General features: G+C 41.6%; 1 protein-coding gene across 1 annotated transcript in view; it reads left to right on the forward strand.

Annotated features, from left to right (window-relative positions):
* DISP1 (dispatched RND transporter family member 1) overlaps positions 1 to 22,938 on the forward strand; it is an 83,972-nt gene extending 61,034 nt beyond the window's left edge. The window contains 6 exon segments of the mRNA XM_083434397.1: positions 3,554 to 3,583; positions 5,917 to 6,040; positions 9,040 to 9,167; positions 10,024 to 10,121; positions 11,382 to 11,479; positions 19,323 to 22,938. Of these exon segments, the coding sequence (XP_083290523.1) occupies positions 3,554 to 3,583; positions 5,917 to 6,040; positions 9,040 to 9,167; positions 10,024 to 10,121; positions 11,382 to 11,479; positions 19,323 to 22,232 (3,388 nt within the window). The 3' untranslated portion in view covers positions 22,233 to 22,938.
* Positions 22,939 to 23,589: the final 651 nt, after the last annotated feature.

Below are 23,589 nucleotides of genomic sequence, written 5' to 3' on the forward strand. Positions count from 1 at the left end.
TTCCAACACGAGTTCGTAATTAGGCTGCAAATCCCCTTCCCCATCTAAATATAAAGCTTCAGTTATAACAATTTATTTTGGATTTCCATGACTTTCACTGATTTCAACATACTGGAGCAAAAGACAAAGTTAGAAATCATTTGAAGCCAACATGACTGACAGGAAAGCTTCTGTTAATATGCACCCCAATCACCCATTATTAAGCAAGCTACAGCATCCTGTACCAGTTTTGTGCTCTATGTATATTTGAACCTAAGCAGTAGAACCTTGAAGAAATACAGGCCTATTTATGAGTGACAAGACACAACGTGAGAAGAAAAGTCATGTCCATCTTTAGGCAGAGCTGGGGGTGAAATACAATTGGATGCTTTTTCTCAGAACTGCTAGCCAAGCATATGAAGCTTTAACTGTGGCACTGTATACATTTAGAGAGAACATTTGTTCCGCATTTGTCAGAATGCCAGCATCCTTCAATCATCATCTGTTTTGAACTGTAAGCACTTAAAGTTCATGGATCAGCTTAATATGCACTCATGACTTAAATTATATATATAGTAGTGGAGCCATATAAAATAACACTTGAACCTGTGAATGTGTACTCTCAAAAGTTGGAAGGTAAGGGTTTGTAGGGAAGAAAGCAGCATTAAACATTATCATGTTTATACTACCCCAGGTAAGTGTTTATAGTTGCTTTCATGTCCCCTATATTTACAATATGTGGCTTAGGGCCCTCGTATTTACGGGACCGCCTCTCTTGGTATGCCCCGCTGAGAATCTTAAGGTCCATGAATAACCATAGTTTAGAGGTCCTGGGCCCTAAGGAAGTCAGACTATCCTCCACCAGGGCCAGGGCCTTTTCAGTGATGGCTCCGACCTGGTGGAAAGCTCTGTCCCTGGAGACTAGGGCCTTTCAGGATTTAACCTCTTTCCATCGGGCCTGTAAGACGGAGCTATTCCGCCTGGCCTTTAATTTGAATTCAGCCTGATCTTTTATTTCCCCTTCTCTTTCCTCCCCTTCCCCTTTTATGAAGATTACCTGATCTAGGACCCCATAGCTAATTCTCCCCTGGCCTCCTCGCTGACCCAAGTAGGACTAATTCTGCCAGCTAGCCCTGGTGACTCTCTAATGTTTATTGGATGGATTCCCCGCAAACTGATTTTTGAACTTTGCAAATAATACAATTTCCCTTTCTGCTTCATCTTGAAAATGATGGCAGTAGTTTTGCCAAAGCAGTCTTTTCTCTCATCATTCTGAATGTTGAGTTGGTTTACTAACTTAGCCTTGAACTCTCTCCATAGTATACGATTTAGAGAGTTAGTTTATTAAGCAGAGCCCAGAGACCCGAATTCTGTTCTTGAGCAAAACAAATTAATTTCTTCAGAGACCATAAGCTATCAGTGAGTATCTCTGGCAGTATTTATTTCTTATGTCATACTTGGAGGAGACCCTCTGAAACGAATGGACTTAAGTCTGCTGATTTCAATGGGCCTATGCTGAGTATGACTTTATTTGAGATAGCGTTTAAAAATAACGCACACAACATCTTTCTGGGAAACAAGGACATGAATCCAAATAATTGCAGTGCAGCATTTTGTTTTCAAAAAGCAGGGACCACCCTTACCTTTCCCCAGCAATACTTCAAAGCAAGCCACTCTTAAATAATATAAAAAATAAGGAGTTTGAAAAGCTTTTGGTGACATGGCATGCTGAAAGTGTTTAAACACACACACACACACACACACACACACACACACACACACACACACAGGATCTGTGCAGGCCGATGGATATGCCCAAAATTGTTCTGGAGAGATCCCAGCTTGCATCTATGTTCCCTTTTCTACCAACTCAGTGGCTTTAAACATATTTGAGCTGCACAAAAGCGATGATTAAGTCCTTCAAGTCTGAAATGTTAAAGGTCACACCTGCTATCAAACTGTTTTGTTTCCAAAAGTATGCATTAAAAAAGCTGTGCACCAGAATGAAGCCCTGCACTGTAACCAATACGTTGCAGCTGTTTTATGACGACTTTATTATGTTGGTTAGGAACATTATCCATCTTCGACTTCAACAGTCTTTTCTGTTATGCTTAAACGTAGAAAGGCATAGCAAAATAGAATTTTCCCGCTGCGTTAATGGATGATATGCACAGTTTTAAAAGGTCTTTTTTATGCTCCAGTTTGGTTTGTCAAGAACACCTTCCCCAACTGCTTTGTGGCAAACACTCCTGACTCCCCACGAGAGAATTGTGGATTAATGTAATTTATCCACGCATTATCCAAATGTTATCAAAAAGTGCATTCCAAGCAGGGCTTGGTACAACATAGCAGTATAATGAATTCTATAGAATGCCTAATTAAAGCAGTGATAAAGCATGACCAGGTCCCCACATGCTTTGCCCTAGATCCAAGTGTAGGCATTTTCTGTTGCATATTGGAGAAATGTGTATATTAAGGACTGAAGAAGATGGAGTGCATAAGACTGAGGCTCATGTGTTTAAGAACACACTATTGTTGGTTGCATTGTCAAAAGTGGGCCACTATGTCGAGTGTGATGGTCTTTGAATTCATAGTTGCTTTTCGTGGTTTCATAAATAGCATTATCATATAGCAGTTTTGAAAACTGTCTTCTTTCAAAACTAGAAACATAATACCTTCCTTCAATTGAACTTTTCTTGAAAAAAACTATCCACCAACTCAGTAGCTTAGGAGCAAACAGAAGCACCTTTTAGAGTTGGCCTTCAATGTGAAGTAACATTTCTTTTTTTTTACCTGAAGCCATGGCTTAAGTTATTTCTGAACATCTGTTTGTTATGTTTGTCATGTCCATATATCTGGCATTTTTCAGAGAATTTTCAGCTTTCCCAGGAGGGCCTTTTTTAGTCATCTGATTAGAGTTTGGAAACCAAAGCTTGAATTGCTTTTTCTAAATCAGAGCATGACCTCTTGTTTGTTTGTTTGAAGGGAGCAAACAGCTCAGAACTCTTGGCCACGTTCTCTTACTAAAATAATATTCGCATATTTGTACTTACGGATCCAAGTAAAGATAATGTGTATTGCATTTTGGTGTGTACATGAAATATTTTCATATTTAATGCATAGCAGTTTAAAAGCAAACCGCTTTTAAACAATCTAAGAATAGAGGTTTTTAATTTCCTATTTGTTTCTTTCCTGTTAGCCAAGAAAATCAGTGTTGTATAGAGTGCCTTAGGTATGAGCTTGACTTTGGAAATCGACTTGGGAAACGTTTCCAGAATACATTCTGTAGAAAGGAAAGGAAGTGCTGTGGAGCATCGTGCCCCCCCCCCCCAATTTTCTATTTAACTTGTAAAATTTGCCTTGGTTTTGCAAGCTCTTAATGACAAAGTACATCTGATATATCTGCATCAAAATACTAGCACAGTATAGATCCTTGAAAAGCAAACTTACTGTACTAGTTTAATCCATTCACTGCCTCTTGCTGATCTCTATAAACATGATGAGGAGAGGGAAATTATTGGGCATTGGTATATATATGTTATCTATCTAAGATTGTTTTTCTTTCGATTTTCAGGCCAGCCAGAACATTAACATGGCCAAAAAGGTAAGATGTGAATTATTTCCATGCTTTATATTCTCTTCTGTGAATATTCATGGAAACATCTTTTGTGTACTAGTTCAATCCACCTCAGGACTCAAGTAATGAGGAAGCCAAATAAGTATAAATACTGGGATCTGGTGTGGCAAGAATCCTGGGGGCTGAGGGGCACTCCAGAGGATACCTTCATTGTCTTGACCACATCACCACCTGATGTGACTAATTTATATATAAATTTGGTGTGCAGGGTGACGAATGATCATAAGAATACAAAATTAATCGAAAACAAGCCACAAACAAGAGACAGAGGCGGGAAAGTAACACCTTCATTGTATTAAGCTGAAGACTAAATTTCTATCAAACAATCTCTCAACCCACAATGCTCATCTAAACAAAGTTTGGTGCGATCATTCTGTGATATTATGGCAGTGGACAAAGCTATATTGTAACTTTTGAATAAATGTGGGTTTTTTATTTTAAAAAATCTAAACAAAGTTTGTATCAAACAGTGTAGGTAGGGATGGACCGCCGACAAGAGTGACTAGAGCGTTTTATTGTTGTTACCTTTCCCACTGTTAATTTTCTCTGCCTTGGTTATATAATACACAAATCTGCTCGTCTCACACACATTCTAGAGAAAGGTTGACGTCACCACCTTTTATCAGTTTTTGTTTAAATGTTTTGTTTTATTTTTTATTTTTTGTAGCAAACATTATCAGAAGCAGCCTGAAGAATAGATTCAGCTCATTTGAAGGGGGGGGGTATTGTCCCTGTTTCTAATCCTTCCTAGTTTCTCTCCCTTTTTTTTCTGGTGAAATTGATTGTGCATCTTTGTAGTCATTCACTAATGAAGAGACCGTTCAAAACATTCGCTTTTTGTTCCCAGTTTGTTAATAAGAAAAACAAAAACAAGAAGCCATAAGAGTTGCTAGCAGACACAAAACAACACATGCTTATGTCCTTAGGCAGCAAACTTTTGCTGAGAGTAGCAGTTGGCATCTCTTCCCCTTTTGCTGAATTCACATTTCCTTAGCTGAGGAAGATAACTGCCTGCAAAGACAGTTAAAGCATTCTGCCTTACAGCTTATGTTAAAGAGAAATCTGTTAAGTGAAAAGAGAAACTTGCCGGAGTAGGCATTCCTAAACATTGCCCAAGATGCCCAAAACAGTCATACCGATGTCCAACAATACACTGTTGGCATATTTTTTTGTGTTAAATAAAATAAAGGTTCGTCTGAGTTCCCTACTTTTGTGAGCAGTGCAACACAGCAGCTAATTCTTCTAAGATTCCCCCCTTGCAAGTTGGAATGTTCCCGTTCACAAAAGAGCAGTTGAAATCTCACATCAACTCAGTATTGTCAGAACATATTGTTGGAATTAACTCCCAGCATGGACCCACACCAGTCCCAATAAATGCAAGATTCCTTAGACAGAACCAACAACTGATCGGTATTCTAAAAATCTTTATGGACGAACTCGCTGCAACGTCTCTGGGTAACTGCCCTAAAATTCTTATAGTTGGGAAATCCTTTCTGATATCCACCTTAAATTTGCTTTGCTGCAATTTGAATCCATGTTTTTCATCTTTTTTTTTCCTTCTTTTTTTTGTACATCTGGTAAGCATGTGACCTCTTTGTCATGGCAATGGTCTACTTATTTGGCCCTCTTCAGTCTTCTTTCCTTTAAGTAAATATGGCCAGTCTTTTACCTTTTAATTGTATCTTGCATACCAGATAAATCTTCTTCAGTTTGTTGGTGCTAGCCTTAAAACTGGATATAACTCTTCAAGCACAGAGTAATACAGTACTGTTTCCTTTTATGTCCGAGCCACCGTGTTTGAGTTAACTGGGCCCAAAATTACATTTCCATGTTTTGCAATATAATTACATTAAATCCCTGAAACCCTTTACAGAGGAGCTGGAGCCTAGCCCTTCTCATGTTCTAACATTGTATGGGGTTTACTTTTGGTATTGAATTTGGAAATATTCTGACCAGACCAAAAACATGAACTTGAGGAAGAAGTTTAAAAAATCTCACAATACCCTGGAGCAGATTTAGGGGACACAGGGGAGACTGCAGGTAGAATGAGAGGAAGCAGCAGTCCTGTTGCATTCGTGCAACATTGGTTATCAGCCTGATTTATTTTGGAAGTGCCACTCCTAAATTGCCACAAACATTGTGGTAATTGTTTTTCTTTTTTTAATTACCTTCATGAAGTAAAAACAGATGTAAAGTAAAATTTATCTTCTCCTTGGTTCTACACACACACACACACACACACACTCACACACACACACGAACCTTCCCCTTTTAAATAATTATTTTCCATTTTCTTCTAGCTATGCAGCTCTGATAGCTGACTGGCCGGTGGTGGTTTTAGGCATGTGTACTGTGTTAATTGTGGTGTGTGCATTGGTTGGAATACTAGTCCCAGATCTTCCAGACTTCTCTGATCCATTATTGGTAAGTAAACATTATCATCTTGTGCTGTCAAATCGTTGTGTTATTTCCAGCAGTAATGGTAAGCAGAGAGCTGTAAGAATTCTCAGCAAATGTATTATATTGCTTTCAAATACAGATGTGCGCAAATCAAAACGCCAAATCTGAATATTTATGAAGTTTGGTAGTTGAGCCCAGATGTCTTCAAATATGTCTGCGCAGCTGCTGAACCTTTTAATCAATAACACACAAATTGAAAAGATTTCTTCCAGCAGCACCTCTGAAAATAATTCGAGTTTTGAATGTGCTGTATAGAAGGCAACTCCAGTAAAAGGAAGATTATGGGTTTATTAAATGGTAATGACTAGATTATAGAGTATAACACCATCAGTGTTATGAAATGGTACATGGAATATCTATCCTGTTAAGTTTCAAAATGAGTTTACCAAAAGTATTGTGTAATCATATTTGGAGTAGACGCATTGAAGTCAATGGGTGGAGTTCAACATTACACTATTGGAAACATTCTGTCTGTGTAAGCATAACAGATCACCCAATGGAACAATCCTCTTCCCATCCTCCTGCTTGCCGACCCCTCCTGAGGCAATTTTGGGAGGATGCAGTTTAAGCGGGGGGGGGGGGGGAGACCTTTGTGAAGAACTTCTGAGTATCTTTAGTTTTGGGGTTTTTTAAAGACATTTTATTAATTTTACAAATAAAAAGTACAAATAAACTCAAATCAGTAGAGTAATACTGTACGTGGAGATTCTCTGAATCTTGCGACTTCCCCCAATCCCGTCTATGAAGTCTTATTTTGAACATCTACAACTGTGCATATTAATCTGCACTCCAGTTTTTATATCAAACCACAATGTTTTTTACACTACAAGTGTGTCAAAATCCTGCTCTTGTTTCCATCAGCGTGCAATGGCCTCCTAAATAACTTGTAAATTTTTCCCATCCTTTTATAAAGTTTTAATCCTCTTGGTTTCTGAGTTTTCCAGTCAGCTTTGCCATCTCGGCATAGTCCATCAACTTGGCTTTCCATTCTTCTCTGGTAGGGACCTTTGTCATCTTTCCAACTCTGGGCCAATAACATCTTTAGTTGAGATTCCTGCATTGCAGTGGGGTGAACTAGATGACCCTTGGGGTTTTTTATGTTACATTTATATCCCTCCACTTTTCCTCCAAGAAGGTACACATTTCTCTTCCCCCACATTTTCTCTTCACAACAACCCTGTGAGGTAGGTCAGGCTAAACTGGCCCAAGATCACCCAGTGAGCTTCACGCCTGGGTGGGGATTTGATCCCTGGTCTCTCAGGTCAAAGTGGTTAAGAGCGGTGGACTCGTAATCTGGTGAACCGGGTTCGCTTCCCCGCTCCTCCACATGCAGCTGCTGGGTGACCTTGGGCCAGTCACACTTCTCTGAAGTCTCTCAGCCCCACTCACCTCACAGAGTGTTTGTTGTGGGGGAGGAAGGGAAAGGAGAATGTTAGCCGCTTTGAGACTCCTTAAAGGGAGTGAAAGGCGGGATATCAAATCCAAACTCTTCTTCTTCTTCTTCTTCTTCTACTACTACTACTACTACTACTACACCACAATGAAATCGTTGCAGTCTTCTGTTCTTGCCTGGCATTTAGCCTCAGTGGTCAGGCATTTCGTTAATCGGAGACAGTAAAGAGGATAACAGTGGCAATACAGCAAATGATCAAGGGGTTGTGGGAATCACAGCCTGCTTAACACAATCCCCATGACTGCATAACTTAGCTGCTCATGCAGCAAACTACTGGGTACAGATTTTTCCACATGTATTGAACGCTGTCAGTTTCTCTCTGTACTGCAATGAAACTCTGATAGTGTTTTTACAGTCAAATGGAGACAAACTAGATGATGGCAGCCAGTAGTGGGGCACTTCATACTGATGGATCGCTGCATGTAGTAACTATTATGGAGGTGGCTTTGCACAGTCTCAGGGGTGTTTTTTTCATGTGGAGCACGTCTACACATGCTTAGGTTATTGGAGAACAGCTTCATACATTTCAAAGCCCAGTGTGAGCGATATGGGAATTGTGTGGTCTCTCGAGACAGAGACAACAGAGCATGCAAACAATGGCAGCATGAAGATGAAAGAGGAATATTTGGTTAGTAATCGGCTTTGCTAACAATAAAAAACAAGCCATCAAAGGTACGGAGAGTCTTCTGGGCTGGGGGCAGGGGGAGAGAATAACTACACTATTAAAAGTTGTCGCAGAACCATCTGTTTGAACTATTTAGGTGAAGTCGGCAGTAGCTTGCTCCTCATTAGACATTAAATGTGCCACTGTTGGCATAGACATAAGAATCCATATATGGTTAAACAAGGCAAGGATATGAGTCCAAGCCCTCTAATTTTATCTTATTTTTAAAGAAACAACCGTTGGCAAGCTTTAGACAGTTTCATTTTATTGCAAGCACACCTAAAGCTATATTTCAGTCAGGGTCTAGACATCACAGTTTGTAGGCTTATTACTTGAGCAGCTCTATTTTCCCTCTTGGACTACCATAGGGATTGAATACATTGTAGGAAAACTCTCAAACAACTAAGAACCATGCTAGGCACACCATTAATTGCATGAATGGTGTTAATGAGCAGCCTAGGGACCTTGGACTGGAGAAGTTTCACTCTTATTCGCGTTCTTGGGCTCTCTGCCACAATCCCAACAAAACTAATTCCTCTGAAGTTTCAAGTGAAATCTCCATTGTCACCTATGGGAGCTTCCCTTTCAATGCAAATAGCAGCTTCCCAAAGGTGACCTTTGCAAGGCCCATGGTGGGGATAGAGAGGGAAGAAGGGAGGATAATTAAACATTTCTATCCACTGGTCCCCAGAATGCTCAATCTGTGTCTACCTTGGCCTATGGAAGAGCAAGACTTGGTGGTAGTGAATTTGTTATTGAAGGTTTCTCATCAATTGGACTTGCTAACATCCTTTTCAAATAGAAGGATGGCATGTGCTAGTAAAGCTCTCTAATGTTTTGCCATAGGGTTTTGAGCCAAGAGGAACTGCAATAGGACAGCGGCTGGTTACCTGGAATAATATGGTGAAAAACACAGGCTACAAAGCAACCTTAGCAAACTATCCTTTCAAATATGCAGATGAGCAGGCTAAGAGGTAAGAGCTTTTCAACCATGTTCTCTTCTGTTGTTGTTTTCCACTTACGTATCGTATGAAACGAAATGTGGGAACTTATTTTAAACCTCTCCTTCCCCCCCCCCCATACAACAAAAATAGCACTGCACGCTTTTAACATCTGGCTCTCTTAATCATAAGCCCTGGTCAGTGTTAATAACAAGGTGGCATGCTAACAAGCATTTACAGTGATATAAAAAACTATTTTGAATATTTGAATTCTTAAACCCTGGAAGTCATGTGAAACTTGATTTATTTTCTTAGGGAATTCTTACTTTATCCAGCGGCCACAGCCGAAAATGTGTAATGGGGCAGTATGCCCATATTAGTATAAAAAGCAGCGAACACAGAGTAATGATGTTGTTGACCCTGTTTTATGTTAGTGTTCTTTTAAGGATAGAACTGTTCTTAAAAATCATGGTAGGAGCAGCTTGTTCTTTGTTTGGTTGCGGATAGGTATTCATCCCCCTCCCTCCCGCATTCAGCTATCTTTTAATTAATTTATTTTTAAGTGATTCATGGGTGGGTTGCTCCACCCACCTGTCAGAGTTATCCTGCAGGTCGTGGGAGACATAAGTTCCCCACCCCTGCCAAAAACTGTTCTGCCAACCAGATTTTCCTGACCCTAACCAGTGACACCCTCAAGAAATTCCAAACATCTAAGTAAAGAGGTATGTCTTTAGCACCCAACCAAACTGGAGTACATGTATCTTCATGGCACCCCCCCCCCCTCCACTGCCGCCTTTTTGTGCAGTTACTATTGAAACAAAGATAACTGTTAAAAGTGTAAGCTGTTCGAATGCTATATTTTCAAAGATGAAAAATTGTTCTCTCTTAGCCATCGAGATAACCGATATTCAGATGATCACTATGAAAGAGAGAAGAGGGAAGCAGACTGGAATTTCCACAAGGACAGCTTTTTCTGCGATATTCCAAGTGAGTGTTAAGTGTGCAAAAATGTTAGGAAATGAATCTAAAGCAGGCATAGGCAAACTCGACCCTCCAGATGTTATGGGACTACAACTGGTCCTGTTAGCTAGGGATGATGGGAGTTGTAGTCCCAAAACATCTGGAGGGCTGAGTTTGCCTATGCCTGATCTAAAGCATGTGAGGAAGATTAACTAATATTTTACTTACAGTTGGTGCTATCTATTGACCTTTTCAATTTCCTAGGAAATTTTCTTTTCAGTTTGTGAAAAGCAAGGGATGATTACCAAGCTACAAGTTCTTTACTACATTTAGAGATTATCACCATAGTAGGGGTATTTAACATGCACTTGTCTCCCCACCCCCCACCCCCAGTGATACGAAAATGTGCATGGGTGGAATTCAGTGTCCTGGTACTAGAAAGAGTGGGTCTATACAAGCATATCAGACAGAACAATCCTCTCTCCCCTCTGCTGTCACTGTCTGGGGAGTCTCTAGATACACCCCCCCAAACGCATTGTGGGGGGCACACAGGGAAGGAGACCTCACACAAACAGCAGTCCTGCACATGGCTTCTGCTATCAGGGTTCATTAGATGAATCCTGCACGATATTTCCAGGAAATCAATTTTTTACTTCCTTAGTAGCTGCAGCTTTGTGAAGTTTGTCGTTTGGGAAGAAAGGGCATTTTGCATGTCCTCCTTTCTCACCACGGGAAGTAAATGGATAGCTGAATGCTTGCTTCTCCTTGGTGCTAGAACAAATGGGAGAGGTGTAAATCATCCTCCTCCTTTCAGCCCAACCCACTCACGCCAATAACACATTGGTCACTTTGGCGCTATTTTTCAAAGTATATTGATACTGAAAGTGTATGCACTAAAATAAGACACTTGGCTCTAGCAACTGATTATTACAAACTCAACATTTCTGAAAATGAATGCTAACTTTATAAAACATCCCCCAGTTTCTATGTGCTGCTTTTCTTGGCAATTAGTTTCTATATGTTAATATAGTACAGAAGATGTTTTAGGCACACCAATTTAGCTAGGCTATATATTTTATTCATTACATTATAATTCCGCCTTTCCTCCATGAAGTTCAAGATTGCGTAAATGCTTCTCCACATCCATCCTATTCCCACAACAACCTTTTGAGGTGGGTTAGACTAAGAGAGTGTCCCAGGATGCTACTGAACTAGAACATACCCTACACTTTAACTCTCAAGGTCTATAACATCAGAAACCTTCTTGATATGTCAATCTTATTTCAGGTGATCGCTATTCCCGAGTGGTATTTACATCAGCAGATGGAAATAACTTGTGGAATTTACCTGCAATAAAATCCATGTGCAATGTGGATAATATGAGAGTAAGTACAGATATCAAATTTTCATATGACTAAATGTAAAACTTCATGTTCTTGTCTTTGATAATTGCTAAAATCTTGCTTGTCACAGGGTACTTATTGGCAGGCAACCATTAGGACAAAAGAAACTTTGCCTTTTACACTGGTGATGATAATGTTGCCCAACATTTCTTTATGACCCCTTCTCAAGGTTAACAGTGCTGTCTGTTTCATTTTTTCCTACCCATTCCTATTCTGAATACTTTGTGTGAGGAGAGGAGAAGGATTTAGTATGCATTTTTCAGAATAAAACTTTGTCTTTCTCATTGATTGTTTTGTCATCTTGGCGAGGAAGCATTTTTTGCCCGTTTACAATACTCTTAAGTTGTTTTGTTGTGTGTGATTCCGCGAGTTGCTTAGGTTTGTAAGTCCAAAAGGGAATAGGTTGGCAATAGGGAATGCAGACATATATACAGTAACTTGCGTAAATACCCCCCTGCAGCCCCCCAAAATAATTCAATCCAGATCGTGGTGTTCTGAGAAAGCAAAGTTTGCTTCCTCTTCAGAGCACAGGGGGATGAAAGAAGACACTTTGGTCTTGACTGCTCTGATCAGGAGAGAATGTTTTCCATCATCAAAATAGTTAGGGCCTTTTTTTATTCCCCCAAGGAACCAAAATGTAAGAAGTAACAGGCAGCCTCAGGGACTCCGTGAGTTCCTCCTGCATGTGTTAGAAGTTAACGTTGCATATAGTTGAGAATGAAGTCTGGTTTTAACTAATGGACCTTAACCGATGCAAGGTCTTTGGTAAAGTGAAGAGAGTATGTTCATATTGTGTATCTATGATATGTGAGCTTGTCACTCTCTGAATCTACAGTAGTTGGTATACTTTGACAGGTGCTGGAGCCTCAAAATATGGTTGGTTCATGGTCCTGATCTGGATTGGGTCACCATGCAAACTGCGTGTGCTGGGGTCCAGTCCAGATTGGGACTGTAGCAGGAGACAAAAATACTGTTGTCCCCCTGCTCCTCTCACCATGGTCCCAATCTGGGCCTGGTGTCCTGTGCTGGCTATTTCCGAAAGAAAAGCCACAGACAAACCACATGATTGGTGTCACATGTAGTTTGCCCCTCGAGGGCTGCTTAGCGGGCTGGTGGGGAAATGGAAAACTAGATGTTTGTGGGTTATCGGATTGTTATGTCCAACAATGCAAGAATCCATGCAAGTGGAAGTACGAGCACTCAGTTGTGGGATGTGTGTGCAGGAATGAATGGGTAATAACTTATTTAGGGTTCACGTAACCATTCATTGTTGCAAGGCTTTCACAACCCAACCTGCACGCTAGATGTAAGGGGAATTGTTTCAGTTACTGCTTAATACTAATATCTGCTTTTGAAAAAAGAATGAAAGAAAAACTTGCTTTTGAAGCACCACAAAATTACAAAAGATAACTGAATTCAAGGTGAAGAGCTTGTAATAGTGCTTAATTTTTTTTTCCAGTTCTAGGTGATTCTAATAAAGCAAACAAGCCATTTATTTTATAACATAATTTTATTCAAGCAGCTTGACAGCTTTGCAGCACACTTGCATGGATGTTTACTTTAGAGGCACTTGAATAATTTGTATTATCATTATGATGAGGAGGAGGACGTCTAGCTGGGGTTGAGTTGAAATCGTGGGCTACTTTTAAACCAGATGATAGCTTCTCAAGTTATTTGCTATCTTTGTAGACTCTATCATGAGTATTTGGAGAAGTAGCAATACAATACAGTGGTACCTCAGGTTAAGAACTTAATTCGTTCTGGAGGTCCGTTCTTAACCTGAAACTGTTCTTAACCTGAGGTACCACTTTAGCTAATGGGGCCTCCCGCTGCTGCCACGCCATCACCATGCAATTTCTGTTCTCATCCTGAAGCAAAGTTCTTAACCCGAGGTACTATTTCTGGGTTAGCGAAGTCTGTAACCTAAAGCATCTGTAACCTGAAGCGTCTGTAACCCGAGGTACCACTGTATTACCCAGATATTAAAATGATGGGTTCTGGTTAGAAAAGCTTTCAATACTGAATGAGCTAAGGGAATGGGAAGTGCATTTAGTTATTCTAACAGAATCATTTTTTAAAAGATTAATTGGCTGTTCAAGCCATATGGAAATAGGTGGTGTTTTTAAGTGTGTGTTGTATTTAGAAAACAGCTCCACGCTATTGCAAACCTCTGGATCTTTGAACTGAGGCTGTCTTGCCCAGTAATGAGGCATTGATGTCTTCTGTAGTCTTTCATCTTTATTAATGTCTCTCTCGTTGCCTGCTATCTGTATCTCTTTCCAGTTCATGTTCCTTTAAAGGCCTGGCTCCTTCTGTACTCAAGTCAATGCCATTAATTCATGTGGAAGCAAATCCAATTGGTTTGGTGTTTTGAAAGCTTAAGTTTAAGGTTTGCCATATTTCCTTTCTGTGCCATTATGTGTTTTAATGGAAACTTTGATTAAATTCCCAGCATTTCCATAAGAGGGGGCGGGATATTATAAATTGTATTGCCAGCTGTGTACCAGTCATACACAAATTGTCTTGGGCATGCTGTATCAGCTTTAGCCATCTGGTTTACTTATGCTTGGGAAAAGATCCTATAATTCTTCACACATTGCACCCACATAATCTTAATGTTAATGCCATATGCAGAATGGCTACAGGATTCAGCCCCCAGTTTGTATATTGCTAACATTTAAGCCCTTTTAAAAATCGATCATATGCTTTTAGATTTTAACTGACCTAGAAATCTTCTCTAGGGTGCTTCCTAAAAACAGACTCACAAGTGAGATTCCAGTGTAGGAAAATCCTGCTGCAAGTAGATGTATAGATTTGTCTAGAACTATTTCAGTTTGGGTTTAGAACAGAGTTTGGGACTAAATTGGCCTGGAGAGGGGGGGGGGGAGTGTGACCCTGCTTCTTCTGGTTGATCTCTCATTGGCTTTTGATATTATCAGCCAAGGTATCCTCTTGGACCAACCTTGGGAGATTGGCACTGGGGGCACTATTCTGCCACGGTTCTAGTCTTATCTCCAGGAAAGGTTCCAGAAGATAGTATTGGATGAGTGTTTCTCAGTTTCCTGGCTTTTGAGTTATGTAGTGCTGCAGGGCAATGTATTAGCTTCCAATGCTATTGAACATCGATATGACGTTATTGGGATTGGTCATTAGGAGATTTGGAGTGAGGTGTCATCCATTCATTGCTGATACCCAACTCTGTTCCACTATAACAGAGAATTAGGACTGGCTAAGCAGGTGCTGAATCAATGTGTGGATGCATTGGTGGGCTGGATGAGGGCTAATAACCTGCGTGTGAATCCTGGCAAGCAGGAAGCTCTGTGAGTACGCAGTTCCCAGGTTAGGGAAGACAGACAGTTGCCTGCCCTGTATGATGTTGCACTATCCTTGAAGAAGCAGGTGCGTGGTTTGGGGGTTTCCCTAGATCTGGGGGTGCCCAAACTTTTTCAAAGGGGGCCAGATTTGATGAAGTGACCATCCATGAGGGCCGACCAAAGTTGTTGAGCCTTTTCTTTAGGATTGAAGTTGTTGAGGATTTTACCCCCAGACATATAGAGCCATGGGGTTCCAGTGGGCCGAATTAAGCCCCCAAAACGGAGTTTTGACATGCCTGCCCTAGATGCAGCTCTGTTACTGATGGTCTTGGAGTGCCTTCTACAGACTTCTACAGCAGTTTCTCAATCAGGACAGCTTGACCATGCAGTGGTAGCCTCAAGTTTGCATTGCTGCAGTGTCCTCTTTGAGGGGGCAACCCTTGACATTGTTCTGGAGGCTGTAGCTCAGGGGTCAGCAACCTTTTTTAGCCGTGGGCCGATCCACCGTCCCTCAGACCATGTGGTGGGCCGGACTATATTTTGGGGGGGAAATGAACGAATTCCTATGCTCCACAAATAACCCAGAGATGCATTTTAAATAAAAGGATACATGCTACTCATGTAAAAACACGCTGATTCCTGGACTGTCCACGGGCCGGATTTAGAAGGTGATTGGGCCACATCCAGGCCTTAGGTTGCCTACCCCTGCTGTAGCTGGTGCAGAATATGGCAGCTAAGCTGCCTGTGGGGGGTGAACTGCAGCCAGCACACGGGATCTACAATGCTTGCTAATTGCTGCTAGGTCAAGTTCAGGGTTTTGGTAGTAACATACATGGCTTGAAATAGTTTGGGGACCAGGTGGTTTGAGGTCTTACCTCTTATATACCCAGGAGGTCACTTGTTCTCAAAAGAACCCCTCTGTGAAGTCTCTAAAATATCAGAAGCCCCCGTCCACAGCAGGGCTTTTACTGCCACTGCCCACATCTTTCTGTTGTGTGACTGTTAATCACCCTGAAATTTATGTGAAAGCCTGCTTTCAAGCTGCTTTCAAACTGTTTTCTGAGGAACTCTGGGGTTCCTTGGAAACGTGTCCTCATTCTCCAGTGTGAAACATAGATAAAAGGTAAAGGGACCCCTGACCATTAGGTCCAGTTGTGGCCGACTCTGGGGTTGCGGCGCTCATCTCGCTTTATTGGCCGAGGGAGCCGGCGTACAGCCTCCGGGTCATGTGCCCAGCATGACTAAGCCGCTTCTGGCGAACCAGAGCAGCACACGGAAACGACGTCTACCTTCCAACTGGAACGGTACCTATTTATCTACTTGCACTTTGACATGCTTCCGAACTGCTAGGTTGGCATGAGCTGGGACCGAGCAACGGGAGCTCACCCCATCGCGGGGATTCGAACCGCTGACCTTCTGATCGGCAAGTCCTAGGCTCTGTGGTTTAGACCACAGCGCCACCCGCATCCCGAAACATAGATATAGCCCCCTAAAAGACAGGTCACCTGCCATTACCAGTCTTTCCTTAAAACAGAGATGGCTAAACTGCTATCCTTCTGATGTTGTTGGGCTTCAACTCCCACCAGCCCTAGCCACCATAAGTAATGGAAGACGATGGACGTTCCAGTCCAGCAACATCTGGAGGAGCAGAGGTACCATATTTTTATGTGTATAATACGCCCCTTATTTGGGGGACTTCAATTTAAGAAAATGGGGGGGAGCTCTATAGATGTATAAGACTCCCTGAAATTTTGGACATTATTTTTTAGGGGGGAAACCTTGTCTTATACACAGAAAAATACGGCAAGTTCCTCATGCTGTACAATACAGTATTACTAAGAAATGTGTGGGTTCTAGAGCACATGGTCACATTGGAAGTGTAAGAAATCTGAAAACCACCGAGAGATAATTTAAGCACAATATTTTCTTTAGATGTTGCAGAACAAGTGGAAAACATCACAATGATACATCTAATCTTGCATGCACAAAGTGGCCTTGGCAACACCTTTTGATGTAGCAACAAAACAGACCCTAACCCTTGCATGTGTTTGCAGTATTTCTAAAACAATGTTTTCATGAGGTATTTTGATAAGTTCCAGGCTAAGTCTCTCTTTCCAAGTTCTAACAGCCAATTTATCTTTATCTTTTGTGAGGCTTACTTTAACAGCAAATATGTAAGGTCTGCAATGTGTTGAGAAATAGCAAGCAAACTCACAGTTTCAGATTGAACTTGAATAAGTAAAGCGGATGATAGTTTTTTCCTCCCAGCTTGTCTGGCTGACCTGAAGGGCTTTCATGTTGTATCCTCCCTGATACAACTGGACATGGGCCATGAAAAATAAAGAGATGGCATTCCAGTGCTTCCTTTTATTTATTAGGTTGTTCGTTTTTTCCTGAGCTTGCATGTGTGAGTGTTTTTATCTGGAAACAATCAAATGTGAATTATCCTGTTTTTATGGAATGCTAGGTCATTATTGTTCTGAAATTGTTTGACAAAATTAAGGCCATATTAAATCTTTTATAACGATCGGGAGAATTCCTAAATCCTGCTCTTTTTTGCCTCTGCTATAAAAGGATTGCACATAGTCAGCCAAAGCAATTTCAATATGACTCAAAACCAGAATGTTTGGATGTCTGAAATGTGCCTGGCTTTCAAAAAGCTTAAGCACATGTGTAAGTGACTTAGTAAGACTAATCCTCTGATAATATTGGGAAAGTACATAAGTGTATCCAGGATTGGTCCTTTGTTATGCATTCCAAGTAGGAAATTTGACTAGTGAGTCCAGATGTACATTAGGCACAACTTAATTCTGAAGCTTTGCAGGCCTAACTAATGAGTATCCTGGCCCTCTGAATAGCAGTGCCACAAAGATCCCCACACCTCAGTAGGTGTGCCAACACAAATTAAGGAGCCTATCCCTCCTGTATTTCCATAAATATATATATTCTGATTTCTGGGAGTGATGGAATGAGTCTACATGGCAGTATATTCTCTGAATGCATTGACCAGTTAGGAAAAGGTAACACTGGAGGTTTGGGGGGCGGGGGGTTGTTACAGGTTTGTTGCTCTTGTGGGATATAGTATGTACATACCCTCTTTGTCACATCATGTTACAGTTGTTAAACTTGTCCAAGAAACTCTCTCAGCTTTTTGGAGATTCATTCCCCTTGTCTGCAGTCATGGGATTGTTTTCTATCACATGACTGTGTATGTTTTGACTCCACAGAGTGGGAAGTGAGGGAGACAGGATGTTTGTGTTACTGTGTTCTGTGAAGTGGGACTATTGTCCTCTGTTCTTTCTCTTAGCTCCTTCCTCTTTCTCATCAGACAGCAAAGTCAGAATGCTCCAAGTGCTTTATATGTAAATAAATGTAGATTAGCCAAATGCTGAGCTACTGAGTTCTGTTACGCTGACTGCGCAAACACTGCGGATCCCTAACTGTGCTGATGTCTGTTGCCATCAGTCGCTGTGATGTTTGGGCAGAAGAAAGCTTTTGAAGCTCCTGAACGATCGACCAGGAAGGAGAGAATATGCCAGTCGGGCATGTTTCTCTGCCAGGGTCCTACTCGAGAGTAGGACGGATCCTGACACAGATATCTTCCAACATTCCCTATGCAAAAAGATAGCATGGGAACCAGTTCAAAAGACTAGTCTGAAAAGGTATTGAAGCCTTGCCACAGTTTGTGCCAGTTAACTTCTAAATATGTCTAGGAAAATGACTTTCCTGCGGTCATCAGCAACTTTAATAGATGTGTGATAACCCTAGAAACATTGTGAAATGGCAGCCGTGTCAAGTGATTGAGAAATTCAAGTACCACATAAACGCTTAACCAAGCCACTTACCTGTCTGCCTGGCATTGTTGCCTTTTCTTGATCTGGTGAAGAAAGGATTCATAGTCCTGACTGAGAACCGAGGAAAGAAGCAAAATTTAATTATAGTTTTGTCCACACAAGTCAGCCTGTTTTATATCAGATGATTTTTCTGTTCTTGGCTGTAGTTAAAGATACACTCAAGACTTCCAGGTGACCAGTTTTAACCAATTTGCACTCACATTTGTATAAATGTAGCTACAGCAGCGTGCTCAGTTGAGAATTCCCGGTGCCTGTATTTTCCTTTGCCTTCAGTATACAGAAAAAAAATATTTCTGATGGAGTATATTGACTTTTTTGGTATGTGTTCAAATGAATCTATGAGCAGTAAATTTAGTCTCCAAAGTATGTTACCTTTAAAATTACATCTCATTTGCTATCAATACCACTGATTGCTTAGCATAAATTGCTCTTGCTAAATGTGCATAAGGGAAGGACAGAGCTCAAAAGTGTGTGCAATTAGTGATCGCAAAGAATTGCTTCCAAATCACTCAAATGCTTGAGAAATCCCACAGTTGGAACTAATATTTTTAGAGATGGTGAGAAGATTTTTTTTGTGGGCAACGGAAATGTTAAAATGGTGTTTGAGCTTTGCACTTCTGCTTCTTATTATAATTCTTTCTGTCTTTCTTTGCGCAGATACGATCCCATGCTCAGTTTGGTGATCTCTGCCAGAGGACCACTGCTGCTTCGTGCTGCCCCAGCTGGACGCTAGGCAATTACATTGCCATTTTAAACAACAGATCATCCTGTCAAAAGCTTGTGGAGAAAGATGTTTCTCACACTCTAAAGCAGCTCCGTACATGTGCCAAATACTACTATAATGGGACCCTGGGACCAGATTGCTGGGATATGGCAGCCAGAAGGAAGGACCAACTCAAGTGTACAAATGTGCCTCGTAAATGTACAAAGTACAATGCTGTTTACCAGATTCTCCACTACCTAGTAGACAAAGATTTTCTAAGCCCAAAGACTACAGACTATGTCTTACCAGCTTTAAAGTACAGCATGCTCTTTTCACCTACTGAAAAAGGGGAGAGCATGATGAATATCTATCTGGATAACTTTGAGAACTGGAACTCTTCAGATGGAATAACCACCATCACAGGGATTGAGTTTGGAATAAAGCATAGTTTATTCCAAGATTACCTTTTAATGGATACTGTGTATCCTGCTATAGCCATTGTGATTGTTCTCTTAGTCATGTGCATATATACCAAGTCCATGTTTATCACACTGATGACTATGTTTGCAATAATTAGCTCCTTGATCGTTTCTTATTTTCTTTATCGGGTAGTATTTAATTTTGAATTTTTCCCCTTTATGAACCTCACTGCACTGATTATTCTCGTCGGTATTGGGGCGGATGATGCTTTCGTATTGTGCGATGTGTGGAACTACACGAAATTTGACAAGTCTCAAGCTGCCACTTCAGAGACGGTGAGCATCACCCTGCAACATGCTGCCCTTTCCATGTTTGTCACCAGTTTTACCACCGCCGCTGCCTTCTATGCCAATTATGTCAGCAATATTACAGCAATCAGATGTTTTGGTGTTTATGCTGGCACCGCCATATTGGTGAACTATGTATTAATGGTAACGTGGTTACCTGCAGTCGTCGTGCTACACGAACGGTATCTACTCAATATATTTAGTTGCTTCAGAAAGCCTCAGGCAAGTGTGTACAATAACAAAAGCTGCTGGACAGTGCTGTGCCAAATGTTCCGCAAGGTTGCTTTCGCAGCCTCGGAAGCATCCCGGATATTTTTCGAGAAAGTGTTGCCACACATAGTTATCAGGTTTCGCTACATCTGGTTGGTCTGGTTCCTGGCCTTAACTGTTGGGGGAGCATATATCGTCTGTGTGAATCCAAAGATGAAGCTGCCGTCCCTGGAGCTCTCCGAGTTTCAAGTGTTCAGGTCTTCCCATCCTTTTGAACGCTATGACGCCGAGTACAAAAAGCTGTTCATGTTTGAACGTGTCCATCACGGAGAGGAGCTTCATATGCCAATCACTATTATCTGGGGGGTTTCTCCTGAGGATAACGGGGACCCCCTAAATCCCAAAAGCAAAGGGAAGCTGAAACTGGACAGCACTTTCAATATTGCAAGCCCAGATTCACAGCTCTGGATTCTGAAGTTTTGCCAGAGGCTGAGAAATCAGACCTTTTTCTACCAAACAGAAGAGCAGGACTTCACGAGCTGCTTCATTGAGACATTTAAGCAGTGGATGGAAAATCAAGACTGCGACGAGCCGGCTCTCTATCCGTGCTGCAGTCACTGGAGCTTCCCCTATAAACAGGAGGTTTTTGAGTTATGCATCAAGAGGGCCATCATGGAACTTGAAAGAAGCACAGGGTACCATTTAGACAGCAAAACCCCGGGGCCTCGCTTTGACATCAACGATACCATCAGAGCAGTAGTACTGGAGTTCCAGAGCACCTACCTCTTCACCTTGGCTTACGAGAAGATGCATCAGTTCTACAAAGAGGTAGATACCTGGATTGCGGATGAGCTGAGCACTGCCCCTGAGGGTCTAAGCAGTGGTTGGTTTGTGAGCAACCTAGAGTTCTATGATCTCCAGGACAGTCTCTCTGATGGCACTTTGATTGCCATGGGTCTTTCCGTGGCTGTTGCATTCAGCGTAATGCTGCTCACAACATGGAATATCATACTGAGCCTTTATGCAATAGTTTCGATAGCAGGAACCATTTTTGTCACAGTTGGATCATTGGTCCTTCTTGGCTGGGAGCTAAATGTTTTGGAGTCTGTCACCATTTCTGTTGCTGTCGGCTTATCGGTAGACTTCGCGGTCCATTATGGCGTTGCTTATCGCTTAGCTCCCGATCCTGACCGAGAAGGGAAAGTAGTCTTCTCTCTCAGCCGCATGGGATCGGCAATTGCTATGGCTGCGCTGACCACATTTGTAGCCGGCGCCATGATGATGCCTTCCACCGTTCTGGCATATACTCAGCTCGGTACCTTCATGATGCTTATAATGTGCATTAGTTGGGGCTTTGCGACCTTCTTCTTCCAGTGCATGTGCCGTTGCCTTGGGCCCCAAGGTACTTTTGGTCAGATTCCTCTGCCGAAAAGGCTGCAGTGCAGCGCCTTTTCCCAGGCGTTGTCGGGGAACAAAGGGGACGGGGAACAAAACAAAGCTCAGCCTGCCAGTAAGTATCAGTTGGACTCTAGAGGTCAAAAAACGGGCATGGAACATGAGCATTACGAATTAGAGCCTTTGGCATGCCATGCCAACAACTGCAGCGCATTAGAGAAGAGAACCTATGAAGAAACGCACATGTGCGCGGAGCTCTTAGATGACAGGCTTGCAAATGAGCACGTCCTTCCCCAGTCAGCGTATAACAGCGAACTGAACGGAAGCAGCAAAAATGAATTCAGGATAGGCATGTTGTCTTCTGGTGAGCAGGACACCACTTGCCAGCTCTTATGTCAAAACCAGCAGTGTAGTTGCTCAGTTGATTATAAGCATGTGAGCATGAAATGGAGCCCCCACTCATGTCAGCAGTTAAAATTTGGGGTCAAATGAAACTTCATGCTACCTCTCTTCTCCTTTGTCTGGGAATGTGCATAGCCAGAGCTCTGTAGTAGTTCGCGCAACTGCTTTGCATCATTCTTTCGATAGTTATGTGACTACCGCCCCAGCACGTTCTGCACTGTAACTGTCTACAGAGCAGGTTAAGATAGCCCCTGAAATATTTTTTCTCCACTTACAGCAACTGTTTCAATCCCAAAGTCTTCCAAATGCCAAGGAGAACTTGAGAACTCCTCCAAAGGAAGCAAGTTCTTCTCTGTTTATCTTCAAGGGTGTTGGTTCACTCTTGTTGTGAAATGGAGAAAAATGTATCTAATAATCAGAAGGGACTCTTGTGATAACTGCAGAGACAAATGGGTTGTAAGAGTCACTGAAGTAAATGGGAACGAAAACAGAACGTCGAAATCAAAGCAAAATCCACAAACTGAAACTGAGTGCCTCCAGAACTTACGACAAACTGCTTCAGGTGTGAGGGCTAACCAGAATAAATGGAAATATATAGAAAACAGTACATCAACAAAGGCTGGTTTTGAGTTGTGGCCTGAAAATTCCTGGTATTGTAACAGAACCATAACAATAAAGTGCAATTTTGTTGAGTGTCATATGCCAAACAGTGAAGCCCATGTGCCTGCTGTTGTTAGCACACCCAGAACTTTCCAATGAAAGTTTGCTAATAAAAAAACCTATAATAAATCTTAAACTTGTTGGTTCTGTCTTTTTTTGTGGGGGGCTCTTTTCTCTTTTTAAAAGTAAGAATATTCCAACCTGCCCAAGCTGTCAAACACAAAGACATTAAAGTTAACACTCTCGAATTAAATTCTTTCTTAAAAAGAAAGGTGTATGTGTGTTAGTTCTCTTAACTCATACAAGTTAATTAGGTATTGTTCTCAAGAATATGAAGCCATGTTTAATTTAGGTCTTGGTGGAAAAAACAGCAATGCATCCACACAAGCTGAAAAATAAAACATTACTAATCACCTTTTGGCAAGAGAAGATTAGTCATTGAGGTTATAATTATGCTGCTGAGGGGTTCTTGCAGTGTGGTCTGCATAAGTGATGGAGGCTCCGCCTTCCCCAGAGGAATAAAGTCACAGCTGGCAGGGAAACAGGAAGGTCCCAAGCAGTGGAAAGAGACAGACAAGGTACTTGAAATGAGCAGAGAATCAATGTGTTGGAATAAAGGAAGCAGCAAGAAAAAGAGGAGGAAGCTAAGAGAATGCATTACAGTTCCTAAACAACAGGTGGGAAAAACGTTTCCTGGTCTGCCAAGACTCTCAGCAGTTTGCAAGTGGTGTGGGTGTAGGTGTGGAGTTTGTGAACCAATGTGCTGTATTATTCTTACTATTCTCTT

The sequence above is a fragment of the Podarcis tiliguerta genome, assembly GCF_965153285.1.
Source record: "Podarcis tiliguerta genome assembly, chromosome: 3".
NCBI classification, from domain to species: Eukaryota; Metazoa; Chordata; class Lepidosauria; order Squamata; family Lacertidae; genus Podarcis; species Podarcis tiliguerta.